This window comes from Lindgomyces ingoldianus, assembly GCF_010093535.1.
Source record: "Lindgomyces ingoldianus strain ATCC 200398 unplaced genomic scaffold BDR25scaffold_3, whole genome shotgun sequence".
Classification (NCBI taxonomy): Eukaryota; Fungi; Ascomycota; class Dothideomycetes; order Pleosporales; family Lindgomycetaceae; genus Lindgomyces; species Lindgomyces ingoldianus.
Genome location: NW_022985164.1, coordinates 1,694,855 through 1,718,160, shown reverse-complemented (window position 1 = coordinate 1,718,160; position 23,306 = coordinate 1,694,855). Strand labels below are relative to the sequence as shown.

Here is a 23,306-nt window from a genome sequence, read left to right as displayed (position 1 = left end):
ACATTATAGATTCTTACATGTAGTGGCCTATCCTGTTAGGAAGTTAGTGTCCTCCTGTTAGGGTGTGCTGTTGTAGGGCTACTACCTTACTAAATGTTTTATAGTCTAGTGTTTAGCGCAGTAGCTATTAGTGCATAAGTGCTATTGCTCACGGATCTTTTCAATATCACATACTGTTTGCCGGCAGAATATGCATATCATAAGCTGATCGACCTACCCACCCCACCACAGCCTTCCCTCCCAATCCAACCCCTCCTCTACTTCCTCAGCCCCTCATAAACCGCCTTCTCGACTCCAAACCATGCCGAAATAATCTTACCATCACCGAACGGCAGCACCTGTCCCGCAACAATCCCCGCAACTCCCTTCTCGCGATCCACCCACCAAAACAGATTTGCAATGCCAGCCCACCAGCCCGTGTTAGCCGCGCGCCCTGTCATGCCGGGGGCGATGGTTAGGAACATGGATAGACCCCAACCTTGAGGTGGGTTGCCTTCTTGTGGGTACATTTCTGGCGCGTAGTTGGCGAGGGTAGGGTCTGCTGGGGGAGGGCCGTTGCGGGCGAAGTCGGGCCTGGTGAGGGTTAATTGGAGGGAGGGTGAGGGCAGCGGGGGCGCGAAGATAGTGAGGGTTAGGGTAAAGGGGTGGGTGTGGATAAGGACGATAATGAGGGCAGTCGGGACTAGTTGGACTAAGAATGCAGCAGAGACTAGACTTAACTGGTTTGGAATCTGGTTCTCCCACATTAGATCGACGGTTTCCTTCTTGAGGATCGTCCTGCCTGTTGTAGGCGACGTGCCGTTGTTACACAACGTGGCTAGAATCTCTGCAACATACACAGTCAACCATCACGTCAATATCGTAATAGCCTTCGTCTCTCCCCCTATTCCTCATGGTCTGAAAAAGGCCTTCCCGTGCATGCCCAGGAGTAAGGGGAAACAAGATCCCGTGACTTACTAACATACTCATTCGGCCTAGCAAACAGTCCCGCACCCGCTGAATTAAAGATCCTATCCTGCTCCTCTTTCGTCTGGGCCCTCAAAACGCGGCGATAGAGATGGTTCCTCTCACTCACGTTTCCCTCTGCGTCTCTCTGGTGTGAAGCCGCCATATTTTTCTGCTCTTCCTTGGTTGGAAACATGGTCATCCCTGTGATGCCCAGCGGTTCAAAAATATGTTTTTCCATATAGGCGCCGAGTTTGAGGCCCGTGACGCGTTCGAGGATTATGCCAGCCCAGTCGATGTTAATCTAGAGTGTTGGTTAGTGGGGAGGTAATTTAGGTGGGGTTTTACCATTGTCATCAAAAGGGATGAGGTTGGGAGAACTTACACCATACTCCCACATGCTGCCCGGCTGATTCACCATGGGGCTTTCGAGGATATCCTCCACATCGCCGTGGAACTCCTCAATCCCAATAGGCCGCCCTTGCATGTTCACTCTTGGATCCCAGAACGAATACCCAAAACCCGCTGTATGCGACAACAACATCCTCATCGTGACCCCCTTCTCCTGTTCCATCGGTGTCACTCCGTCCGCATAAACCTTCTTCTTGCTAATCTCGGGCGCGTATTTCTTTACGAACTCGGAGTCGTCGAGCGGCATTTTGCCCTCCTCGTAGAGCTGCATGCATGCGATAGTTGCCACGATCTTGGTCATCGAAGCGATCCAGAACATAGTTTCCATGTCCATTGGCTCTTTAGAATTCAAGGATCGTGTACCAGATGCATGTTCAACAAGCGTCTTGCCGTTTCTGTCGACGGCGATGAACACGAGACCTGGGACACCAGTTTTGGACTCAGCAGTGACGCCATCGAGGATGGATTTGACCGTCTGCACCGATTCCGCAGATAGGGACATTGCGAACACTGGGAATGGGATTGGTAAGATAGAATGATAAAGTAAGGTATGACATGGGCGGGGGTCTTATACCGAGAGTTTGTGCGTCACTGACTCGACCTTGCCTACAAAGTTTCAAGTTCCGATTTAAGACAATGGGCCTGGCTCTCTTGTGGCACCAAAGCCCACTTGCAGTTTCTTAGCCTTGCGGTGTTAGGTAAAACTGCTAACTTTGACGTATGAATTGGACAGCCTAGAAGTGCTACTCGGAAGCGGTTAGCCCCATCATAGTAGAGTAAAACGGGACTGCAACTGGAACTAATAATGGCTAGTCTGACATGGAACTATCTTGATGCTACTGAAGATTGAATGCTGGAAGGGGCTCGCAGACGTCTTAGGAGAGAGATATTAGCATGTTGATACCCCGCTGCGGGGCAGCGAGAGCTTGGATGATTGCCGGATGTGGACCTCCAGATGCACCCAAAGTAAGACGGCACATTGCATTTGCACTATCGAGTCCTCGGTTTGTAACTGCACGGCTGACCTAATTCGTTTCCAGTACAAGATTTACAATCAATTCCCCTTGTGCCGAGCTGTCATTCGCAAAGATGGCGTGCTGTCACAAAGCGAAACATGGCATAGTCTGATTTAGGGCAGAAGTCAGCATCCTCTTAGCTTCCTCCTGACCTCTAACAAAGGTTTAATAGATCAAAATGGCTCTGTTAATTTTCCGTAGCAATCGCGGACATACTGTAGACTGCATCTGTCGCGCATCGGAGGATATCTCGGGGCCTTTTATTCCTTGCTGATGAATTGAACGCATGGTGGGCGTTATAGGTCATCCTCTTCTTCGGGCCGATAGACTCTTTACCTCTTTCAATGCAGCCATAACGAGTGGCACGGCTACGGGGCCGAGTAGGGGTAGATATACGGCAACTTTGTGTTCATCCGGGAAATACACCTGTCCAACCATGGAGCGCTCGAAAAATGCCTTTTCTGCTTCGGCTTCGGCAATCCTCGCATGTTCAAGCGCGCCTTGAAACCGTCCCTCTCGAAGATTGTTGCAGGCTTGTTGGAGATGATCGGTGGTGAGATGTACTGATATTGCAACCTTGTCTGGAATTGGGATTGAGGGGAGGGCTCGCGTCAGTCGGGCGAGAGCGCCTAAAGTCGAGGAGGCTGAAAACAGTAGCGATGCGGCGCGAACTCGTTTGAGGGTTGATAAACGTAGCGGGAGGGAGTGGGGAGTCTGCGGGAGCCCAAGTAACGACAAGAGCTGGTTCGAAAACGTATGCATGGCAGGTGCCAGAGCATCCGTTGTCAATGTCGTCAGAATAGTGGGAGAGTTGGTGGAAAGGGCTGGATTGAGGATGAGGACACCACCCCATTGTGGAATCAGCCAACTATTTCCTCCGTTCTCCTTCACGAGCAGCGGTGATTGGCTCGGGTCGGGGACGTAGAGGACAAAGTTCACAGTCGGACCGATGCCGATGCTGGGGCTCAACGGCCATTCAGCGGCATTGATGAATCCACTCAAGTCTTCCTTCCTCAGGGTCCAAGCTTTGAGGGTGTCATCATACTCGGGCTGGCGGATGGAAGGAGAGAATCCGGCATAGAGCTGTACTTGGGTGTCGACAGTGAAATTGTTGATGGCCGCGAACGACTCGAGCAAGGGGGAGAGATATTGCCGGAGCGCTGATTCGATTTCCCAGGCTGAGGGCACAGAGGTAGGGCTAAACAAGGAGAAAGTTAGATGGTAGGTTGGTGCATACTTCAATGCTCGAGTGGACTGGCGCTCGAGATCGGCGGTTGTGTCGGGCGATAAGGACTTGATCTTGGCAGTGTGGGCGCCAGACGTGGTTGAGAGAAGGTAGGCAAGGAGTGCCTGCTCCTCGGCAAACATCTTGTGTAGCTCATTGGCAATGAATGTGGCAAGGGGAGAGGACGTGGACGACGGCGGAGGGAGCTGATTCGCTGTGTAGTAGACGTCGAGGGTTGGGGAGTACTGCTGCAGATGCGAGCGAGGGGTAGTGCCAGTTTCTACCGGCACCAGCCTTATTGACAATGCGATGTCCTCGTCCTTAGCGGAAATACGCATGCCGTCGCTCACAACCTGCTGGGATATGTTCGCCGTCCAAGGAGAGTCGGCAAGCATGAGGCGGAGATGGTGGGCCGAGAACTCGTTTAGGTCGTCAAGGGCGTGTTGCGTCGTGCGAATGAGATGTTGAGCATCTACGGAAAGGAGTGCGGGAGCTTCTACAGCAATGCGGAGGGGGAAAACAGGTTTGCAGATCTGATGGTTGTTAACAGGGCAACTTTGGTGGCCGCGATTGCGAATCCATACCTTCCCATCAGCCCAATCCGTCATGGTCTGCAATGGCAAGTCTGCGCGGTAGATGGCTGTCGTCTTCCACCATACTGGAAGCCCCAGGAACAGCACCACGGCCCAAAAGGAGGATATAACGGCGCGTCTCATCCACACGCTTTCCTGCGTCTCCGGGGGCGGCTGACGCGGCGCGGGAACCGCGATTGGAGGTGGTCCAGAAGGGTTCGAGGCATCTGGGTTCGGGTCTTGGGTTGAAGGCGCGTTAGCATCTTGTAGGGGTGGCATCTTGCAATGAGGTTGATGTGGTGGTTTAGACAACTTTTGGACCTTCCGTTTCTTGGCACCAGCACATCCCTGTCAGCGATTCACAGCCGCCCTTACTCAGGAAAATTTAAATTATATCCCCTACCAGCTTACTGAAATAAAGTGAAGACCATTGACGGTACCAGTAAGCTAAACACCAGAGAAGTAACGCAAAGGAGGGCCGCGGGCCAGATATCGGCCGGTAACTCACGGAAAGAGTGGACATGTCCCTTTTTGGAAGCCTCTCCTAACAGTTCAGCCGTCCTGTTGTTCGATTGCTAGACAAAGTATCACTTGTATCCTAGCTCGTTTAATTGTTGATCTCTCAACCTTCTTCCATGATCCAGTCGCCTTCCAATGTTACACATTAGGTCCTCATTCGCATGGCGGGATTTCCAGGCACAGAAACTGGCCTAACATAGGCATACCAACTTGCTCGGGTGTATTTAGCCTACCTCGTCTACAATGACACGCATACGCGTGAAATAACAGAACAACATGCTCTATCTATCCTGTGCTTTGAGTGAGGGCTTGTCGTGGTCGTCGAATTCCTTCTTCAACAGCTTATCCTTTCCTATATCTTTGGCTCATATCTGTTCTAGTCAAAGTCTCTTTCCCACATCATTATAGGTGTGAGCTCCATAGCATACACCTACACCTTCTACCCGCCTATACTGTTCAGATGAATCCGCCAGACCGTCGCCATGGACAACCTCATCTCGTTCACCGTCTTCACTACATGAGACGCATTAACCTCCCAAACTTCTCTCCACACCCCTCATCTCCTGCACCAGGAGACAAGTTTATGGCACCGGCTCGCTTTTCATGGAGCAACAATCCCTGGCAGCTCGCACTCGTAGCTATGCTCTGTGTTCACTTCGGGATGTCGTTATTCATCGCTATATACATCTTACGCTCTTCTCCGCACCGACTACTGCGGCCTATAGCACCTCTTTGGCCGACAGCCATGCTCCTTACAATCCTCGCAACGGCAAATCATTGGGTCTTAGATGCCGTTGTTGGGGATGGAGCTGGTGTTTGGAAGTGAACCTGTGAGAATTGTCGAGGGGTGGGGGTTCTGGCTGGGCAAGGACGGAGAAACCTAATGTACAGAAGTACGAGAGTGTTGCGCTTGCAGAGAGAGTGGTGAAGAAGGAGAAGTGGAGGATGCGTGGATGGCATGATGGCGCTCGGGACCGATTCCCACGTGGCTAGACAGCTGTTATTTCCTAAAGCTAGATATATCTACACTCGCCGCTGCAATTATTTAGTCTGAACCTTCAACAGGTATTTTCTGCAAGCTCCTTGCGCCAACATCAGACTATCTACGCGCGCGCGTAACCATGCGCCTTGCAAGTTATCAAAACTGAAACCAATCAGGACTCGAATATCCGTGCTCCCGCATTGGACACGTGAAGCCGGCTCGATCCATCATCGAATCACAATCACGTCGCACCTCCAAACTCGGTTCCAGATCTGATCAGCTGCATTGCAATGCACTGAGATCCCAGCCACGCTCGATTTCGTGTCACTTGGGGTTGAGTTGTCACTATACTGATCCTACCCATTACCAGCAGTTCTCCATAATCCAGCACCCAACACGTTTGTTCGCACGAGAGTCAGTAAGCAAGAGAGTCTTTTCAACTCCATCCCGCTAGCGCTAACAAGAGGTGGTGGCGTACGAGTGGGATGGAATACGACACGCTGCGTGGTTCAGAAGCGCACGCATCCGGCACCTCGCGTCGCAGCCCCAGCGGCAGGACCCTGTTCCGTCACGCATGAAGCACCCGCACGCCTGGATTGTGAATTGTCCCCCATATATTTCCGTTCCTGCCATGTCGACGCCTGATTTTCTCGTGCCCTCTTCGTCCGTCTCACAGCTTCATCGTCTTCCGCTCTTTTATTTCTTCTTGGTGCTGGCTCACTGCTCTTGGCATATCCCTACACGCATACATAATAACCTCTGGAGATCTTTCCCTCCTCACCCCAGACTCCTAATAATACTACCACGATGAGCAACCCACTCCGAACCCGTCTCACCCTCCTCCTCCTTGCCCTCTTCTCGACCCTCATATTCGCCGAAAAACATGCTGCCGCTGTGCTCGCCGTCCGCCAAGCCGCTGCACCACCAGTCGACCAATGTCTCGACTACTCCCGCACAGCGAACCTCTCTGTCATTGGCACAAACAGCACCTACCGAGCTACCTACCTGCAAGAATCCAACATGGGCACCCTGGCCAACCAAAAGATGTTCAATGCTGCGCAAGCCAAGTTACCAAAGCTAACAGCCGATGCTGCGCTCAACCAGGCATGCGGGAATCTGACAACGGTTGCGTTAACGGAGGCCGAAAAGAATTTCAGTTCGAAGATTGTGGGTCCGTTTCGGGAAGTTAAGCTGGATGCTCAGAAGATCGATGCTGGGCCGCTAGTCGTAGTGATCTGTGGGTTGATTGTGCTGGGTGTGTCACTTGTTTGGGGGATTATGCCGTAAGGTGTGATGGGATGAGGGAGAATTATTGGAGGCTTGGGGTTTGGGGCGGGTGGTGAAGATCAGATGAAGGCTGTGAGTTGTAGAAGGTGTCAGGAGCAAGAGATCTGATCACTACTCGAAGTCGCGATTTCTTTTCTACTATGCTATTTACGGGTTAAGCAATTATATCACCGGAGCTGTCATATCGATGGAATTGGAATGGAGTAGGTTCATTGGATCAAATGGAATGGTTCGAGTGGCTACATATTTTCCTCTCAACCCAGCCTATAGGCAAGGACATGAAATAAACTAAAGTCATTTACACACCGTCCCATGTCCTCTCTGTCGGCGCTTTCATGGCTAAATGAAGAGGAGCCTGGAGAAGACCTCACCCTCCCGATTATAATCATCACAACAACTGCCAATCTCTAACCATTGATTTTCTCTCCGAACCAAAACGTACCCAAATCCTCACCATTATCTGGGAAAGGTCACTTGAGTTCTCTTTTCCCGTTCCCGCTCATGCATTGCATCAATTAGTTTCTGATCCGTTGCGGAAAAGCAATTGATATATGTAACCATCGTTACTATTTTTTCTCTCCTCTCTCCACGGCGCCCGTATGAGCAGTCGACGTTGGCGAGGCTAAAATGTCTCATACATACGACTTGGGAGGTTGAGGTTCATTCTAAGGGACATGTTGAATCTAGTATAAGTTTTTTGGGTGAGGAGAAAAGACTTTGAACCAGATAGATTCGATGGTGGAGAAGGGGAAGCGAAGGACAGGTTGGCTTGGGATTGACCAATTGTCTATCATGGCTGTATTTAGCATCAGAATATGGAGGAGCGTCTAGGAATTTGGTTGCCAGTCTTGAATATAAAAAGGGGTGAGATATATACAGATGTTTCCGAGCATGGAGTTATTCTGGCTACCTTTCCATCCAGCTCCCCATCTGCTCCTATGTAAGTATTCTATGGATCTGCAGGTCAGACAGTATATTACCTTTACTACGGTACCTAAAATCACAAGATCGAGACCATTCCCACGCTATCCTTCAACCCACCTTCATATCCCCCTTATTCCAGTACTCAAGAACTTTGGCAACTCTTTCACAACCTCGATAAACTGATTCCTCCCTTCGGAGGCGGGTCCTCCTCATCTTCATGTTGATCTCTCGGTCCATCCGTGTCGACCAGTTCTCAGTCCGAGATTTGCGGCGACGATGGGGCAACCAGCAGGGAATTCGTGGCATTGCAGGAGGTTACTGTACGTTGGTCTGGTGCAGCGAGGTCTGTGAGCGGGAATTGAATGTGGTAGGCGTCGGCGACCCGTCTGCCAGTTGTGTAGATGGGGTTTGTGTAGTCAGCGTCTGTGAATGCTAGACCTTCTATAGGGAGGTTGTTAGTTCATGGGTTGGCGGAAAGAGGTGTAGATGTTTTATTCGTTTATGCTTATCTACCTACCTTTTCCCCAGCTGAATTCTCTGAGAATATCTGCGGTTACAGTGTGGTTCCCGCGGACTACTTCTCGGCAGTGACCCAGTCTTCCATCACCATGTGTGATATCATACTCTCACACTGTCTCCTACAAAGCGCGGGTCATCCCACTTTCCCATCCCACAGTGTTGAGGATTGGTTCACTGATGTTCTTGAAATCCACGGTTGCGCACTTGGTTACTGTCTTACCGGCTAGAGTTACCAGGACAGGTGTCCCCACGCTTTGTAGCCTGTAGTTGTGGCTTTGGTGGCATATTACGCTCCTGGGATGCTCTTAGCTCTCTTAAGGTGGTCCATCTTAAGCTAAGTAACCATTTCGACGCTATCGTGGGTGATTTGTGTGAGTTTCCGGGAGGAAAGATTTTGGAGCCACTATCAACTCTGCCCAGGTACGTTGCTGTTGGCGGCGTTAAGGAAAAGAGGAGGAGTAAGAGCATTGGTACAGGGGTGTTTGTTGGGAGGATATATATATATATATATATATGTATGAGAGAGGCGAACGCTCACCGTTAATACTGTGAATACGGATTGTACTGCTACTACTGACTCTTCCATGACTTTAACACAAGTACTACAAACTTCTGTTGCTGCCCTTCACGCTCGCCAAATAAGGCTCCGCGATACTCATTCCTGCGAACATGGTCCTGCACAGCCCACTAGCATGACCATATCAAAATGCAGATACCGTCTCTATTCCAGCTCAGGCTTCAGACCTCGCTACTACATATATCTATTAAGTCTACTCAAATCCTACCATGTCGAACTAGACTGGTGCAGTCGCGTTCAAGATATATGAGCAGCTATGGTTGGTGTAACCAGGCCAAGCCACTATCTACTAGTGCTTGTACCTCTCGTGGCTCCCCTAAAGGCTCCACATCAATACACTCTTCCGCTGCACTACCACCCAGGCTTACATTTGCACTAGCCAATTCGCTTTGGGAGCATCCTCTTATGGTGAAAAGGAAGCTAGACCGAGGCAAGCGGTTGAGCAAGTTAGGCTCATAGCTGTTGAGAAGCACAACGTTACGAGGCGTGTATTGGGCATTATCAGGCTAGCTTGAAGGATATGAGATCACTCTTGATGATGTAGAGTGCTCCTCTCATTTTTTTTTCGTTGTGCGATCTCTTAAGATGACATGAGCGACCTTCTACCTCCCTTTTGATTCCCATTGATCCCTCTCCTATCATCGATTAATGGCGATTTTCTATTGCCGGCTTTTCCTCGTAGATCGCGATGATTTAGCACTATTATCCCACTTGATAGGCTGCGCTGTCGGCCCAGAGCACAAAAATCACGGTGGAGATGCTTAAAATGCCGAAGCGGCCGTTTTTCAACCTGCGGTGAATATCCATGGTGGCTGTCTCTTTCTACACTCAAGTGGAGACCCACAGGAGGTCCATAAGATGAAAGAATCAATGATCTCAGCATTGCTGGTCCCTTCTGAGAAGGTCTCCGCCATGCAAGGTAACGTGAAAGCCACACACATGACTACGCTAGTGCCATGAGTGGAGGTCCCGTGCACGCGGGGTTGAATCTGGGGTAAGCCTTAGTGCGACCGCCCATCAGCCCACAGCCAGCTGACCTCCTCCATTCTGCACAAACGCACTACAACACCAAGGCCTTCTCGTCACGCTCAAATTCATCTCCCCCCTTTGTCGTTTTCTATCAAACAGCTCAACTAGTCACGATGAGTGCGATTGCTGATACCGCTGATGGTCCGGTTGAGATCATCAAGGTCTTGTTTGCCTTGTTCCCCGGCTACGACACCCTCGATGTCGCGGGACCACTTGAGGTCCTCAGTCGCTCTCTTCACAATCCCAAAGACAAGAGTAAGTTTGCTTCAATTCATTCGCATAGAAGAGCTGCTATACATACCCACTTAAATGAGTTTACCATGTCACTTGCCTCGGCTAACATTCACCCTCGGCAGCCACCAAGGCCTTCGAATGTCAATTCGTTGGTCCGTCCGCAGCTATGACCTCTACCCATGGATTGACTGTCAAGGCCGACATGGACTACGAGGACGCTAATGACGAGATTGAGGACTTTGACGTTATCATCGTCCCCGGCGGTGAAGGGGTCCAGGACGTCCTAAAGAATAAGACCGAGCCCCTCAATCTCCTCAAAGCGTTCGTCGAAATCCAAGAGAAGAACCCGGCCAAGGAGCGCACTATCCTCGCCATCTGCACTGGGTCGCTTCTTCTCGCCCAGCAAGGCCTCCTTGAGGGTCTCGCGGCTACGACCCACCCGGACTACTATACCCGTCTCGAGACCATCTGTCAAGACGCGGCGACACGCGATCTCTCTATGCGTACCGATGTCATGGAGGAACGATACGTAGTGAACAACGCGCGGTTCGACTTGGGTGATAACCCCGACGAGAACCCGTACATCATTAGGAAGCAGCCCGAGGGTGGTGTTAATACTATGCACGCCCGGAGGAAGTCCATTGCCCGCAAGGGTAGCAATGCCTGGCGCGAGTCTCGTCGCCGCGAGTCCATCATTAGGCGTGCTTCCATGCCGTGTGGCGGAATGAGGATCATCACCACTGGCGGTGTCACTGCTGGATTAGACGCCTCTTTGTACCTTGTGGGCTCTCTGGTCTCTCACGACTCAGCCCTCGAGGTTGCTCATAAGATGCAATACACTTGGGTTAAGGGAGTTACGGTCGATGCTATTGATGTTTAAGTGAGTACCCTAGCGACGGCGCAAAAGTCTTTTTGGACAACGATCTGGCGCGGTCGAGTCTGGATGTCAGATAGTATCCGGCGTGATCTATCTCGACTAATGTAAGGTTACAATAAATTCACGGCTGTCTAAGTAAGGAATCGGGATGCGATGAACTCTTCTCTCCTTGTGGGTCTCCATGTGATACCATGAAACACTTCTCCTTAGCTGCTACCAAGCGATGCACTTGCGTACTGCACACTGACAACAGTCCCGATTCCATGGTCAGCAGGCCTTGGTGCGGTTAACGCATAATCCATATGATAATGATCCAGTAGGGCTTTGCCGAAGTCTAAGCTGACGTTAGTATAGCCTTCACGTTAAGCTTCGGGTACGCCCGCGAATAGTGCCTTTAGCTACTATGTAGATCAATGTCATGATAGAGGATATAGATCAGGATTTCACCGTCCTCCAGTCTCGGGAAGCTCATTCAGGAAGCTTCTCGCGTCGCCATCTATCAGTCGACAAATGCATGTATCTTAGATGCATTGCTGCCACTCGTTAAGCACTTATCTCCGTGCGTTATCCAGCGACGGGGAAGGGTATTCGAAATACGATATCATAATGGTAGAGTTGAAGAGGGGCACAAAGTCTGAATTACTGCTCTTCGTATACACTATGTCGATAACGAGAACCGTATGGGCCATGAAAGGCCTCCAGTTCGCAACATAAACCGCACGATTGAGCCAGAAATAGTTATTCCCATCACCTATCGCACCTTATGAGTCGCTCTCTACATGGTTGTGACTTCGTACTTACACATGATAGTTCGATCGAGGTAAGTGAAAATTTACAGGAGAAAAAAGATGTCGCGAAACACGCAAAGGGCGAGGCGACCATTACTAAACTCTCCACGCTGTTTGCAAACCTATGCCCCCCCCCTATCTACGTTGCTTGGAAGGATCATCGGATACTTCTTCGGAAACCCCACGGGGATCTTCCTGCAGTGGTAGCGAATTTAGCTTTGGCAGTCGCATTAATTACAGTTTTCACCATTCAAGCCGCTTTCAATACCTGGCAAGACTGGCTATCGTCCAGAGTGATGGTTCCCATCACGAGGATGTCGCTGGATCAGAGTATTATCGTACGAGATGGTGTTCAGAACGGTATAACGGCGATGGACATGGTTCCTGGCGATGTTATTGTCATCAAACAAGGGATAGGCCTCCTGCTGACGTTCGGTTCGCAGAAGCGCCGAGGGTTGCTATGTTTGATCGGTTAATATTGACAGGTACGTTAGCAATATCACGTCATCCCCGCACATATAAAGTGCATACTGACATTCCATCCCATTTAGGTGAACCCGAGCCCGTTGCAGCGAATGTGGACTCCTCCTCAGGAAACTACCTTGAGGCTAGTAATATTAGATTAGACTCCGAGGCACATACTACATCTCAGGAAGCTGCCTGGGTGTTTGCGTCGCTGCTGTTTATACCACAGTCTTCGGACGCGTCGCAAAACTGACCAGTGAGCCCAAAACTGGGATGACTACTCAACAAAAGGACATTCTACGCTTTGCCCTCCTCATCTCACTCTTCGTTGTCTGTGTGGAAGTGTTAGTGGTGGTCATTCTTTGGTAAGAATCCGTCGCTGTGAAGTCAATAAGATCCAGCAGCTGGCCCTGCAGGCTGTGTAGTTACGCAAAGACCACCGCGGACTGGATCAACGTGCCCCTCTTGATCGTGGACTGTGTCAGTGTCACATTAGCGTTCATTCCTGGGAGTCTCTCATAACATTAACTACGAGCCTAACGATCGTGGCGAACATCATGAGGAAGACCAAGATACTGTGCAAATCTCTCAAGTCTGTGGGGACTCGTGGAGCAGTCTCCGTCATTTGCTCAGATAAGACTGGCACCCTAACTAAAGCCTGTTGTAAATACCAGATAATATTCCTTCCTCACTAACAGTCTAGCCGAGCAAGATGGCTGTAACGGATATCTTCGCCGGAGGAGAAGAATACACTCCCGAGGCTGCCCATGACCTGACGGTTGTCCACTGATCCCATACAATATTGCAACGTTTTCGAAGAAAAGAGAGGATGTCCTGGACCAACTTCGACTTCTCGCCAGTCTCTGCAATTCTGGAGAGTTTGACACGTCGACCCTGCGTATGCCGATTCATGAGTGCAATATCCACGGTGATGCTACCGACTACGCAATCCTTAGTCTCTCTGAAAGTCTTAGATCAGCCGCAGAACTCTCCCGGAGTTAGAGAAAGGTCATCGAGATTGTTTTTAACGGTAAGAACAAGTTCATGGTGCGAATGACGACGTCTAATGCTCGAGTGGCCGCCTCAGTTTCATCCGTGAGTTTTACCTCACGCCACGCACCCACTCATCTGTCCAGAGTCCTGATAACCAAGGGAGCCCCGAGATTCCGCTTCCATGATGTACTTCTTTCCTTCCGGACAAGGGTGGGGCGGTGCCTTTGACTGAGCAAGATACTAAACGCATCAAATAAATCAAGGATTTCTAGTTCCGGCAAGGGAAACGAGTCATCCTACTCGCAAAGGAGAATGTGAGGATGCCCAGTTCACTTCCTCAAGAACGCGAAGTGCTTTTTGCAGCACACTACAACCTTGCTTTTGTCGGCTTCGTTGGCGTCGTCGATCCGCTTCCCGATGAGATCCTCGAAGTCATGACAATTCTACAGGGAGCGTCAATTCGCATCTTCACGGTCACAGGGAACTTTAAGCTTACCGCGCGATTGATCGCCGAATAGCGCGGCATCATCTCCAATTCTGCCATGCTCGATGATGTCAACGCTCTATCCTGCGATGTCAGGCCTGGATTTAGTCCAAGGTCCATTATGCTCAGCGGCCCTGAATGGCTGTCTCTCAACTGGAATCAATAGGACAAATTATGCCAGTACCATGAAATCGCGTTTGCCAGAACCATACCAGAGCAGAAGCCCCGCATTGTCAAATAGTTTCAGGCACAGGGCAACATTGGCATGACTGGAGGTGGGGTCAATGACGCGCCGTCACTGAAGGCTGCTGACATTGGAATTGCGATGGGAAGTGGTTCAGATACTGCGCTTGAAGCTACAGATAGAATGCTTCTCGATTCATTTGCAGCTATCGTCGAAGCGGCGCAATATGGACGATCGGTCTATGGTAACTCCTGCTGCATTCAGGTACATATCAGTTCTAAAATCCGTTGTAGACAACTTGAAGCAAACAATTATCCGTCTTCTTCCTGCCAGAAATTTCAGCGAGGTCTGTAAGTGCTATGTCGTGACCGTCTGATGGCACATTTGTTAACAAGACATTAAAGGCCTGTCGTAACAAACGTTATCTTTAGAACTCCATAAACTCTTTCATCGTTTCTCATAGTATGTCCAATCCTTCAGGGTCAAGGTTCGCTCTCTAGTGGATGTCTAGACCATCATCTAGTTAGTTATAATCGATAAAGACTGTCCGTCTACTGACTCTTTTCACCTGTTTCGCAGACTGTGCGGTTGCCATCCATTTCTCTTGCTCATGAAAAGCCCGAGGCTGGCTTGTTGCCTACGACCGCCACGCAACGCAAAGAGAGACAGGCTCGTAGATCCAAAGCTCATATTACATGCCTACTTTTTCGTTCGTCTCCTAGGATGTCCCATCTCCTTTATCCTTTATCATGGCAGTTTGGTACATGGAGAGATGGGGCGTTCCCTCTAGCTCCATTTGGCTTAAGTATGGTAATCTTGATCCACAATATGATCCAGACTCCGTGACTGTCGTTGCCAATGAGGCTTCTTCAATTTACTTTATCACCCTGGTCATCATGTAAGTTACGTTAGTCCATATTTCTCCACGTATGAGAGAGTATTGAAGATGGTAAACAACGGATCTAGATCACTGTTTAACCTACTCGCCACATGTACCCGCCGTTTGAGCTTATTTCAACAGCCGCCGATTTTCAGCAAGGTTACTAAGAACTTGTTGCTCTTCCCTGCTATAATCTTCACAATCGTGATAGTCTTCATCTGTAGGCGTCTTCTCTCCCATCCCGGCTCTCCCACTGGCTAATACTAATCTAGTCTGTTATGTTCCGGACTTCCAGAAAAGTATCGCAACGACGCAGGTACCGGCTGAGCACTGGCTTCTTCCTGCAGCCCTTGGCTTGGGTCTCCTTGCTCTCAGCGAGGCCAGAAAATACGCAATCAAAGCTTGGCCGAGGGATTATTTGCTAGGGTCGCCTGGTGATTGTCCCTGCCGGCAGTCCTCTCAGCTTCCTGATTGGGCGGACTCGTGTCGACTTCACCTTGGGCAAAAATGCCTGCAAGATGCTGCAGAAGGCCCCAGAGAGAGATAATGTGGGACTTGACAAAGATGCGATGGCCAGAGCCAAACCCGTTCAATTATGTCTATTTTTCAGCAAGGCGAGTCTAGGCGGCGTCAGCCTCATGACGCAAGGTGACCCCATGGTGTGATAGATCCTGTAGGCTCAGCATGGGGGCTCAGCATGGCACAATCAATCTGTGATATTGCCGTTGCATGTGTCACATGGATACGATGTGACAAGGGGGCGCCTTTTGCGGATCTCACCAGCCAGATCGGTTGATCAAGCGGACATAATGCCGAATTCCCGGGGTACCTGGGGTGCATATGTATTGCTCCTTTGCTGCGAGCCAACGGCATACGCCCCATCTTCTGGGGTGGTGATTGGTGTTGAGCACTTTTACCACGCGGCTGATATCGAAGCCTTGGTGTGGAGCCAGCATCGGCGATGCTCCGGATCACACCTGCTGCTCCAGATCGAAGCGTTTAATCCAACCTCTCGCGCTCCCTGACCTTAAAGAAATCTTAACTTAACGAATCACATCTCTTCTGGATAAGGACAATCTCCTCGGAGCCTCACTCCGCTCGACGGAGGAGCGCTCATTGCGGTGAGTGGGGTTTGCTTTTTCCCAGTATGCGCTTCGTCGACCATTTTAAGCGGTGTGGCAATTATCACGAATGAGGCTGCGAACACCTTCAAGATGTGCCCATCTTGCTCCCCCTTGGGATTTAAGCGCATTAGATGCACGGCAGCTTCTCAGAGCTTCTTTCGAGATGCACAGACGGCAGTGTTGCGCTAATAGCAGCCTTTAAGGGCACCTATGTGCCGACACTTGCTGCCTCTCCAGACTTGAAACAATAGAAGGCCAGCCCGATGACCCAACACTATCGACTTCATGTCTCCGTTTGTACTGCATTTCTCGAACGTCCTTTCCCTCTCGTACTTCTATCACTCGCAACGTAGTTCATCCAGTATGGCCCCTCGATCTTTTTAGCACATGGGAGATCCCACATTCTTAAAATTCTGGGGTTGAGAGAGCGAAATCTGCTCACATTTTCTCCATTCATGGGAAACATTGAGCTCATGTCATTGGTAAATGACGTCGACTCAGCCTTGATCAAGTTGAGATCGATCTTGAGCGGGATCGAAGAGAGCATGTACAAGTCTCCGGCAAGTGGCTGCATCATTTGTGCCTCCACGCTCTAATAAGCCAGTTCCAGGAAACGGAGGCGGTCCAGCCCTTGGTATTACCAACGACTTCCACGTTTGACATCGTGTTCAAGGGGTGAGGTACTCTATCCTGTGGCCATTCTCCCAAGTATCTCCGCCTCGTTAACCAGAATTTCTGGTATCTTGCCGCGGATATGCGTTGTGGCGTCTGCATAGATTTTACATGCTTTTTCGCCGAACGCGGACGAGATTTTGAGAGGTTTGAAGAATCTCACGCGCGGTCTCACCACCAGCTCAACACCGCGGGAAGATACGCCACTCCTTTGAAAACCAAGTACCTTTACCAAGCGCAGTATTGATCGCTAGGTGTCTATGCTGTCACGGGACCAATATGGGTACGATATGAGGACCAAACATCCGGATCCCCGACTTCACGTTTGGGGGTAGCGGAAGGAATTCGGCTCCACTTTGTGGCACTCTATCGAACATTTGACTCAACAGTCCAGAATGCGGAGGCCCGCGAATTTCCGAATGCGGAAATGCGATTAATCAAAGTCACGAAGTATTCCTGCCCAATCATTATATAATTTATATTGACCCCATATTTCAGAAAATCTGCGAACAAGTTTCTGCACGCGCGGCAGTTGGCCTTGCCGGTGGCAACTGAGGCCTGCACCGCGTATAACTTATAAGGAACCTACGATACATGTGGGTGTTAGCCCTGCGTCTCCGTTCATTTCTGCCACCTCTACAGTACCTCCCGCTGTCACCACCAAGGTCCCAACATCAACACCACGTTCATTCGTCAAGATGCAGTGGGCCACGCTCGCCGCCGCTGCTCTGCTCGCGCAGAATGTCGCTGCTCAGGGAAATATGCTTCGATTTGCATGCTCACAGTTGGTCGTTGAGCGTACGGATCCCCTCGTCAACCCTGGCATGAAGTTCACGCCGCATCTGCATCAAATCGTCGGAGGAAACTCCTTCAACGTCACTATGGATCCTGCCATGGACATGGCTGCTGCTTCCACCTGCACATCGTGTACTTTCAAGGAGGACACATCGAATTACTGGACCGCTGTGATGTTCTTCCATCACAAGAACGGAAGCTACCATCGTGTTCGACAAGTTGGAAATGGAGGGCCGCAAGGAAAGCTCGTCAACAAGGGTGGTCTCGACGTTTACTATATCCCAAGTGGCAAAGTTACGGCGTTCAAGAAGGTAAGCAAACAGATTAACTGCGAATGAATGCTTTTCTAACTCGACTAGGGCTTCCGTATGCTTGCTGGCTCTGCCACGAACACTGCCGACAGCAAGGTCTCAAAGGGCAATATTTGCCATCGATGCTGGACATCGACTAACGAGGACAATTTCGTTGGTTCAGCGCCTTGCTCTGGCAGCGACACTGTTGCTATTCCCATGGATCCCAAGTGCAAGATGATCCGACAAACCATCATCTTCCCAACGTAAGTTTGGTAGTTTTCAACCTCCGAAGCATAGTCTAATCAGCACATCCAGATGCTGGGATGGCAAGAATCTCGACTCCCCAGACCACGCAAGCCACGTAGCCTACGGTCAAGGATCCGGAGCAACTGGCGGCGGCGCTTGCCCGTCAACGCATCCCACCAAGCTTCCCCAGGTCATGTACGAGCTCATGTGGAACGTCACTGAATTCTCGGACAAGAGCATGTGGCCCACGGATGGCAGCAACCCATTCGTCTACAGCATGAACCTCGGGTATATATGCCTTGAAAGCCTTCGTAGACACTAACTAACAATTCCACAGTGGTGCTGCCGCACACGGTGACTACGTCTTTGGCTGGAAGGACAACTCTCTTCAGCTCGCCATGGACAACAATTGTAACCTCAACAAGGACTGCCCAAAGGCTGGACTACACGCCCAGACAGATGCCCAGTACAGCGCATGCAACAAGAAGCAGCAAGCCGTCGAGGACGTCGAAGGATGTAAGACTCCCTTTTCAACTCTCTATATCCATCCAAACATGGCTAACTCCTCCCCCAGGGCTGAAGGAACTTCCCATGGGCGACAAGGCCATCAAAGCCTAAAGGCGCGCACCTTTGCAGTCATGTAATGGCCTCCGGCTTTTCCTTCCTCGGTACTCGTCCTCCGTCCCCATATTCCCGTTGACTAATCTACTCTCCTCAATCTGGATCAACTCGGGAGTACCAAACACGAACGCAGGGGCTTTTTCTGCAGGTCAGCTGTCTGTCGGTTATCGCTCTGTCGGTCTGTGCGGGTGTGGGGAAGGTCTATAGGAGGAGCCAGCGTGTGCCACTTGCGGCGGTGTAGCCCTTTTTCTTCACACTCGTTCATCCAATTCACGTCCTAACCACTGCATCCTGTACTTTTCCAAAGCGCACGCTTCTTCGTTATATTTCTTCCAGATTGGATGTCGCTAGATAGTCTTGTTATTGAATTCTCCCGCGAGCGAAAATTCTACTAATGATTCCCCGACTCTTTAGTCTCTGTGCTTGTGCTTGTGCTGACCGCTAGCCTCAGATTCGCTTTCAGGCAACTTTTCGCGGTAGCCTTGGTCTTGTGATTCCGTTGTAGATGATCCTGAGGTTTCACGATGAAGATTTCTATGAAGAGGCACTGGTCGTGCTCTATACGGTGGCCATGACATGACCACTTCAATTGACATCGCTCTATCATACAAAAGAGCGTTCTAGTCTATGCAATATGTACTCAAAAGAACAAGACAGAAATTTAACAATCATGAGGTGTACTGTGCTATCACCTAGACATCATGACATCGCTGAGCTTTGATACCTCATCCTCCCCCGATGCTAAAGGAAAAGGCACGCTCATGCTGCGCAGTGTGCGACTATTTCATATTCTTCTGCACGAGATTAGTAAAATCAGCGTTCGCGCCTGACGAAAAGTCGTGTGACCAGTAGTTGTGCACGTCATGAACGACGAAGCCTGAATCCGGCGATCCGGGGTTGGAAGGCTTGGTTGCGGAGTACGCGAACGCGAGGCGGTTGCTGGACTTGGGGTTGAGAACTTGGTATCCGTTAGCGCCTTGGAAAGCCGTGCATCCGGTGCATCGGGCAGTGAATTGCCAGTGCGTGCTGTTTGACTTTGTTCCTGTTTTGAAGATTGTGTAAATAGCATCAGAGTAAGACGTTGGCATAGTGTGGCCGCTGAAAAGCTGTTAGTAACATTGATAGATAGTGAGATGAGAACATTGTAACACTTACGCCGCCCAACGGGAAGAGATAACTGGAGTGTTGCCATTCGCCCAAGTCACAGTGAGAGGGTTCTTGACCATACTGCCTCCCCAAGCCAACCCCGCCCAGCCTACAACCTTGGGAGCAACCACCTGGAGCACGACATCATAGGGAGCGCTATTTGTAGCAGAGGTCGGCACTGCAATCCGATAGGTGATGCTCGCGCCCAGCGAGTATGCAGCACTGAATTGGGAGAAAGTGAAGCCAGTCTCGGCATCATAGAACGCGACAGCACCTTCAGCAACAGCGCTGGTGGATGGTCTTCCCAATGCTGAACCCAACGTTAGCACCATGCTGACTGAAGGTGTTTGATGTTCCACTCACCAGTGCCGATCAAAGCCGCTGCCCATGTAGACCAACGCATCTTGACTGTGGAGCCCTATGGTAGTTTGAGCCGGAAAGCGCAATAAATCGGCGACGTTGAAGACAGGCGTATATGAAAGGCTTGGGAAGGAGGGGTGGAGCAAGACGGAGTCTCTTCCACTTCTTGTGCGCGGCAAGATAAACTTATTAGTACGCCTTCATCCGCCAAGAGGAGCAATCTGTCATTATTCTCCCTATCCCGGGTCGGCAGGAGCGTAGTGGCGACATACAGGGTGAATTGCACCATACACTACCCCTTCCAGGTCATGTCCCGGACCTCGCGTGACTAGATTCGGTCCAAAACCAGGTCGGAAGGTATGAAGGGGGCGATATAAACGGAAGCGCACCAGCTTCGAGAAGGAAGTCGCTGATTGCGTACGAAGCAACTGGACTGTTTGGTGTGGCAGTCTATTCAGGAATCAGACAGGACCCCGGAGCGAAGCGATGCTTTTGGGAACTACAGGGCCGACTGAATTGGAAGCGCGTGGTTGGTTGTGAGAGCACAGTGCCTTTACCCGTATAGTGTTTGGAGTATAGAATAGATGGAGCAATTATTGACGTGGGAATAAATAGCCGGCCCACGAGCGCAGGCCTGACTAGCAACACAATTTCTTTAAGAAACTGTCAGAATCCTAGCTTCTGTAAAGAATGCAACTCGGCGGAAGGTGGAGGTTGAAATTAAGTCAAGCTACCCGACGGTTAGTGCACCACTTAGTTGGGTTGTACTTTTCCAAAGACGCAAGCTGCCCAGCCCTCCGCCCCACGACTGACCGAAGATCTATTTACGATGCTCAATATAGAAATGAAAAACTTGCCTCCACATGCAATCCTCAATCCCCCGCAGAAGGCAAAAGTGGGGCTGACAAATTCCTCGATGCTCATGAGTCTGGGAGATATTTCAACTTGAATTCGTGAAGGCGGGGTCTCATTCCGCAAACCATATTGCTCACACCTGGTGATACAGCACACTTTAGAGCCTTGGGTGTCGTGGGATAGGCCATGTATTCTTCCACAAGATCAAATGTTCCGGAACGATCGTCCTCATCAGATTCAAGAAAAGTACGAACCTGAGCTCTAGCAATTAGAAGGATTGTAAAGTGGTACGTATGACCAAGTTAGTTTGGGCATCTCCATCGACATGTGACGAGAGGATGTCAAGATCCTGGTCCAAGCGGAGCTTCGAGCTAGAGTGTTGCTGTGAAATTCGTATCCTTGCAGGTTAGATATCCATATTCCTGTTCTGGGGGTTCAATCCCGAAGACACGGAATATGTTCGAACGGAATCCAATATAAGGGTGTGAAATGGTCATGGACTGCGTCGCCCACAAGTAGGTATCCCGCATGACCATTGCTGAGGCACTATCTCGCAAGTGTGTGGGGAATCGCCCCTTGTACACGCATAAATACGAAGTTTAGCGAAAAGAATAGCCCGGTGGCGTTTACTCGGCGAGACGAAAGTATTGCGCCGTCAAAGCCGGTCCAGAGAGTTGCAACCACCCATTAACCAATGCCAAATCCTCTTTCTTGTGTCTTTGAAACAAGATAGTAGATGATAGAGACAACGAAACTAGGTACGAGGGTGACAGAAAGACACAAGTTAAGCATTGGCTTATCAGATCTTTTGAATACTCCATCCAGGGTTCAGTCAGTGAGCTTCGCGTTGCCCCCGCAATCTGTTGTTCAGCCTCTCTGAATCGGTTTATGAAGATGTCGCGTTGAGAATAGAAAAGACGTTTGTGATTCTAGAAATAATGAAAGAAAGATAGGAGGTGGAGGATCAAGTGGACACTCGTAAAAACCATAGCGACCTTCGTCTATCTCTTTGGTAGAATCGACAAAAGCTTCTGTAGATACCACCTTAACCGCCGTCAAACATGCTGAAACGAATGAACTGGGTGTCGGCCAGTTTGTACCAGAATGAAAATCAGCGATGCTCCCGAATACTAAAGTACTAATCATGAAGCTTAAGCAATACGGCATCGTCCTCCCCTGTGCCCCGTTGATCGGTGGATGAGAGGCCTAACTCTTTTAATGGTATAGTCGTATGCCCAGTGCTGACACACAGCTTGAGAATCGGCGGCGTCAGAATCCGAGTTGGTGCGTAGGTCGAGCCGATGAGCACACAATTGCGGAGCCGAACGGAATCTTTGATATTCAACCTGCGTTACTAGTGATTGCGCCGTTCTTAGCCGAATGATGTGTGGTATTTTAGCGCTGATTCTATGGAATCGAAATCGGCCTGGTTCCGTTTATGGTACGGCTTTTGAAAGAGTTCGGAACCATCTTGATACTCTGCCTCTCCACCCACACCTCTCAGGGTTACTATAACATCTCGTAGACGCCAGGTCGGACTGTGCAAAACGACGCTGAGTGCGGTACCAATTTGAGTCATGACACTTTCAGGTTGAGAGACGATGCAGACGGTAGTAAGGGTAAGAATGGGATAGATTCATATAAGTATCCGCCAATACTTCTCAAATGTTGGAAACCAACGATTCGCTATTGGAGCTACGTCTCGTAGATCTTTCGCAATGATTTGCGACAACCGAGGATCCTCGGCTTGGTAGTCGTCATATAGCTTCTCACCACTGACCTATCTGATATTACATCGGTTGCAGCTTGAAGATTTCGTGAAGTTGTTAATTCAAAGCCCGGTTCTTCTCCTGTAGGTATCACAAAAATATGTCAACGGGAATAGTAGGTTTCATGCCCACTTACACAACCCATTCTAGCTGAGAATAAGCGTCTCTTACACGTGGACGGGAGATTCTCTAAAGGACATAAATCTCGAACAAAGATACCTCGGCATTAGAAGAAGCACCACCAGCGGTATTCAGAGAGATTCTCCTATGAAGATCTAGAAATAACATACTATAACAGTTCATAAATAAATGCATAAGCAGAGCTTGTTTTAAGTCACTTATTAAACTCTTTCTAGAGAAGAAGACTGCATTAGAAGAAGCCTATAGAAGAAGACTATAAGCAGAGCAGACAATAAAAAGTAGTCTATAGACTAAAACTTATAAACTATATTCTTATAAATTCTACATAAAGACCTATATACCTATAAATGCTATGTAAAAGAACACCTTTTAG

General features: G+C 49.8%; 6 protein-coding genes across 6 annotated transcripts; 4 read left to right on the top strand and 2 right to left on the bottom strand.

The window, feature by feature from the left end:
- Window positions 1-257: 257 nt before the first annotated feature.
- Window positions 258-4,448, bottom strand: BDR25DRAFT_277883 (beta-lactamase/transpeptidase-like protein; the record flags this gene model as incomplete). Its single annotated transcript, XM_033687643.1, has 8 exons — window positions 258-573; window positions 721-826; window positions 958-1,249; window positions 1,331-1,866; window positions 1,992-2,155; window positions 2,585-2,642; window positions 2,702-4,130; window positions 4,182-4,448. 8 exons carry the CDS (start codon window positions 4,446-4,448, stop codon window positions 258-260), a joined length of 3,168 nt encoding a protein of 1,055 aa, XP_033553457.1.
- Window positions 4,449-6,140: 1,692 nt separating this feature from the next.
- Window positions 6,141-7,260, top strand: BDR25DRAFT_300551 (uncharacterized protein). Its single transcript, XM_033689397.1, has one exon. It carries the CDS (start codon window positions 6,478-6,480, stop codon window positions 6,955-6,957), a length of 480 nt encoding a protein of 159 aa, XP_033553456.1. The 5' UTR covers window positions 6,141-6,477; the 3' UTR covers window positions 6,958-7,260.
- A 2,751-nt stretch (window positions 7,261-10,011) lies between these two features.
- BDR25DRAFT_339573 (class I glutamine amidotransferase-like protein) lies at window positions 10,012-11,273 on the top strand. The gene is made up of 2 exons (XM_033693405.1): window positions 10,012-10,261; window positions 10,363-11,273. Exons 1-2 carry the CDS (start codon window positions 10,120-10,122, stop codon window positions 11,118-11,120), a joined length of 900 nt encoding a protein of 299 aa, XP_033553455.1. The 5' UTR covers window positions 10,012-10,119; the 3' UTR covers window positions 11,121-11,273.
- Window positions 11,274-14,780: 3,507 nt separating this feature from the next.
- BDR25DRAFT_309975 (uncharacterized protein) lies at window positions 14,781-15,458 on the top strand (the record flags this gene model as incomplete). The annotated part of the gene is made up of 3 exons (XM_033691123.1): window positions 14,781-14,929; window positions 14,998-15,131; window positions 15,184-15,458. The coding sequence occupies 3 exons, from the start codon at window positions 14,781-14,783 to the stop codon at window positions 15,456-15,458; spliced, it is 558 nt and encodes a 185-aa protein (XP_033553454.1).
- Window positions 15,459-17,324: 1,866 nt separating this feature from the next.
- On the top strand, window positions 17,325-19,035 carry BDR25DRAFT_252744 (uncharacterized protein). The gene is made up of 5 exons (XM_033686197.1): window positions 17,325-17,813; window positions 17,862-18,058; window positions 18,111-18,329; window positions 18,379-18,557; window positions 18,616-19,035. Exons 1-5 carry the CDS (start codon window positions 17,406-17,408, stop codon window positions 18,657-18,659), a joined length of 1,047 nt encoding a protein of 348 aa, XP_033553453.1. The 5' UTR covers window positions 17,325-17,405; the 3' UTR covers window positions 18,660-19,035.
- Window positions 19,036-19,441: 406 nt separating this feature from the next.
- Window positions 19,442-20,140, bottom strand: BDR25DRAFT_210121 (CBD9-like protein; the record flags this gene model as incomplete). The annotated part of the gene is made up of 2 exons (XM_033684633.1): window positions 19,442-19,760; window positions 19,818-20,140. The coding sequence occupies 2 exons, from the start codon at window positions 20,138-20,140 to the stop codon at window positions 19,442-19,444; spliced, it is 642 nt and encodes a 213-aa protein (XP_033553452.1).
- Between the last annotated feature and the right edge of the window lie 3,166 nt (window positions 20,141-23,306).

Coding starts and splice junctions, on each gene's coding strand:
- BDR25DRAFT_339573 (XM_033693405.1), top strand. CDS start 10,120: ATGAGTGCGATTGCTGATACCGCTGATGGTCCGGTTGAGATCATCAAG. Junction 10,262..10,362: donor TCACAATCCCAAAGACAAGA/GTAAGTTTGCTT, acceptor CACCCTCGGCAG/CCACCAAGGCCTTCGAATGT.
- BDR25DRAFT_300551 (XM_033689397.1), top strand. CDS start 6,478: ATGAGCAACCCACTCCGAACCCGTCTCACCCTCCTCCTCCTTGCCCTC.
- BDR25DRAFT_252744 (XM_033686197.1), top strand. CDS start 17,406: ATGCAGTGGGCCACGCTCGCCGCCGCTGCTCTGCTCGCGCAGAATGTC. Junction 18,059..18,110: donor CAAACCATCATCTTCCCAAC/GTAAGTTTGGTA, acceptor CAGCACATCCAG/ATGCTGGGATGGCAAGAATC. Junction 18,558..18,615: donor CGTCGAGGACGTCGAAGGAT/GTAAGACTCCCT, acceptor CTCCTCCCCCAG/GGCTGAAGGAACTTCCCATG.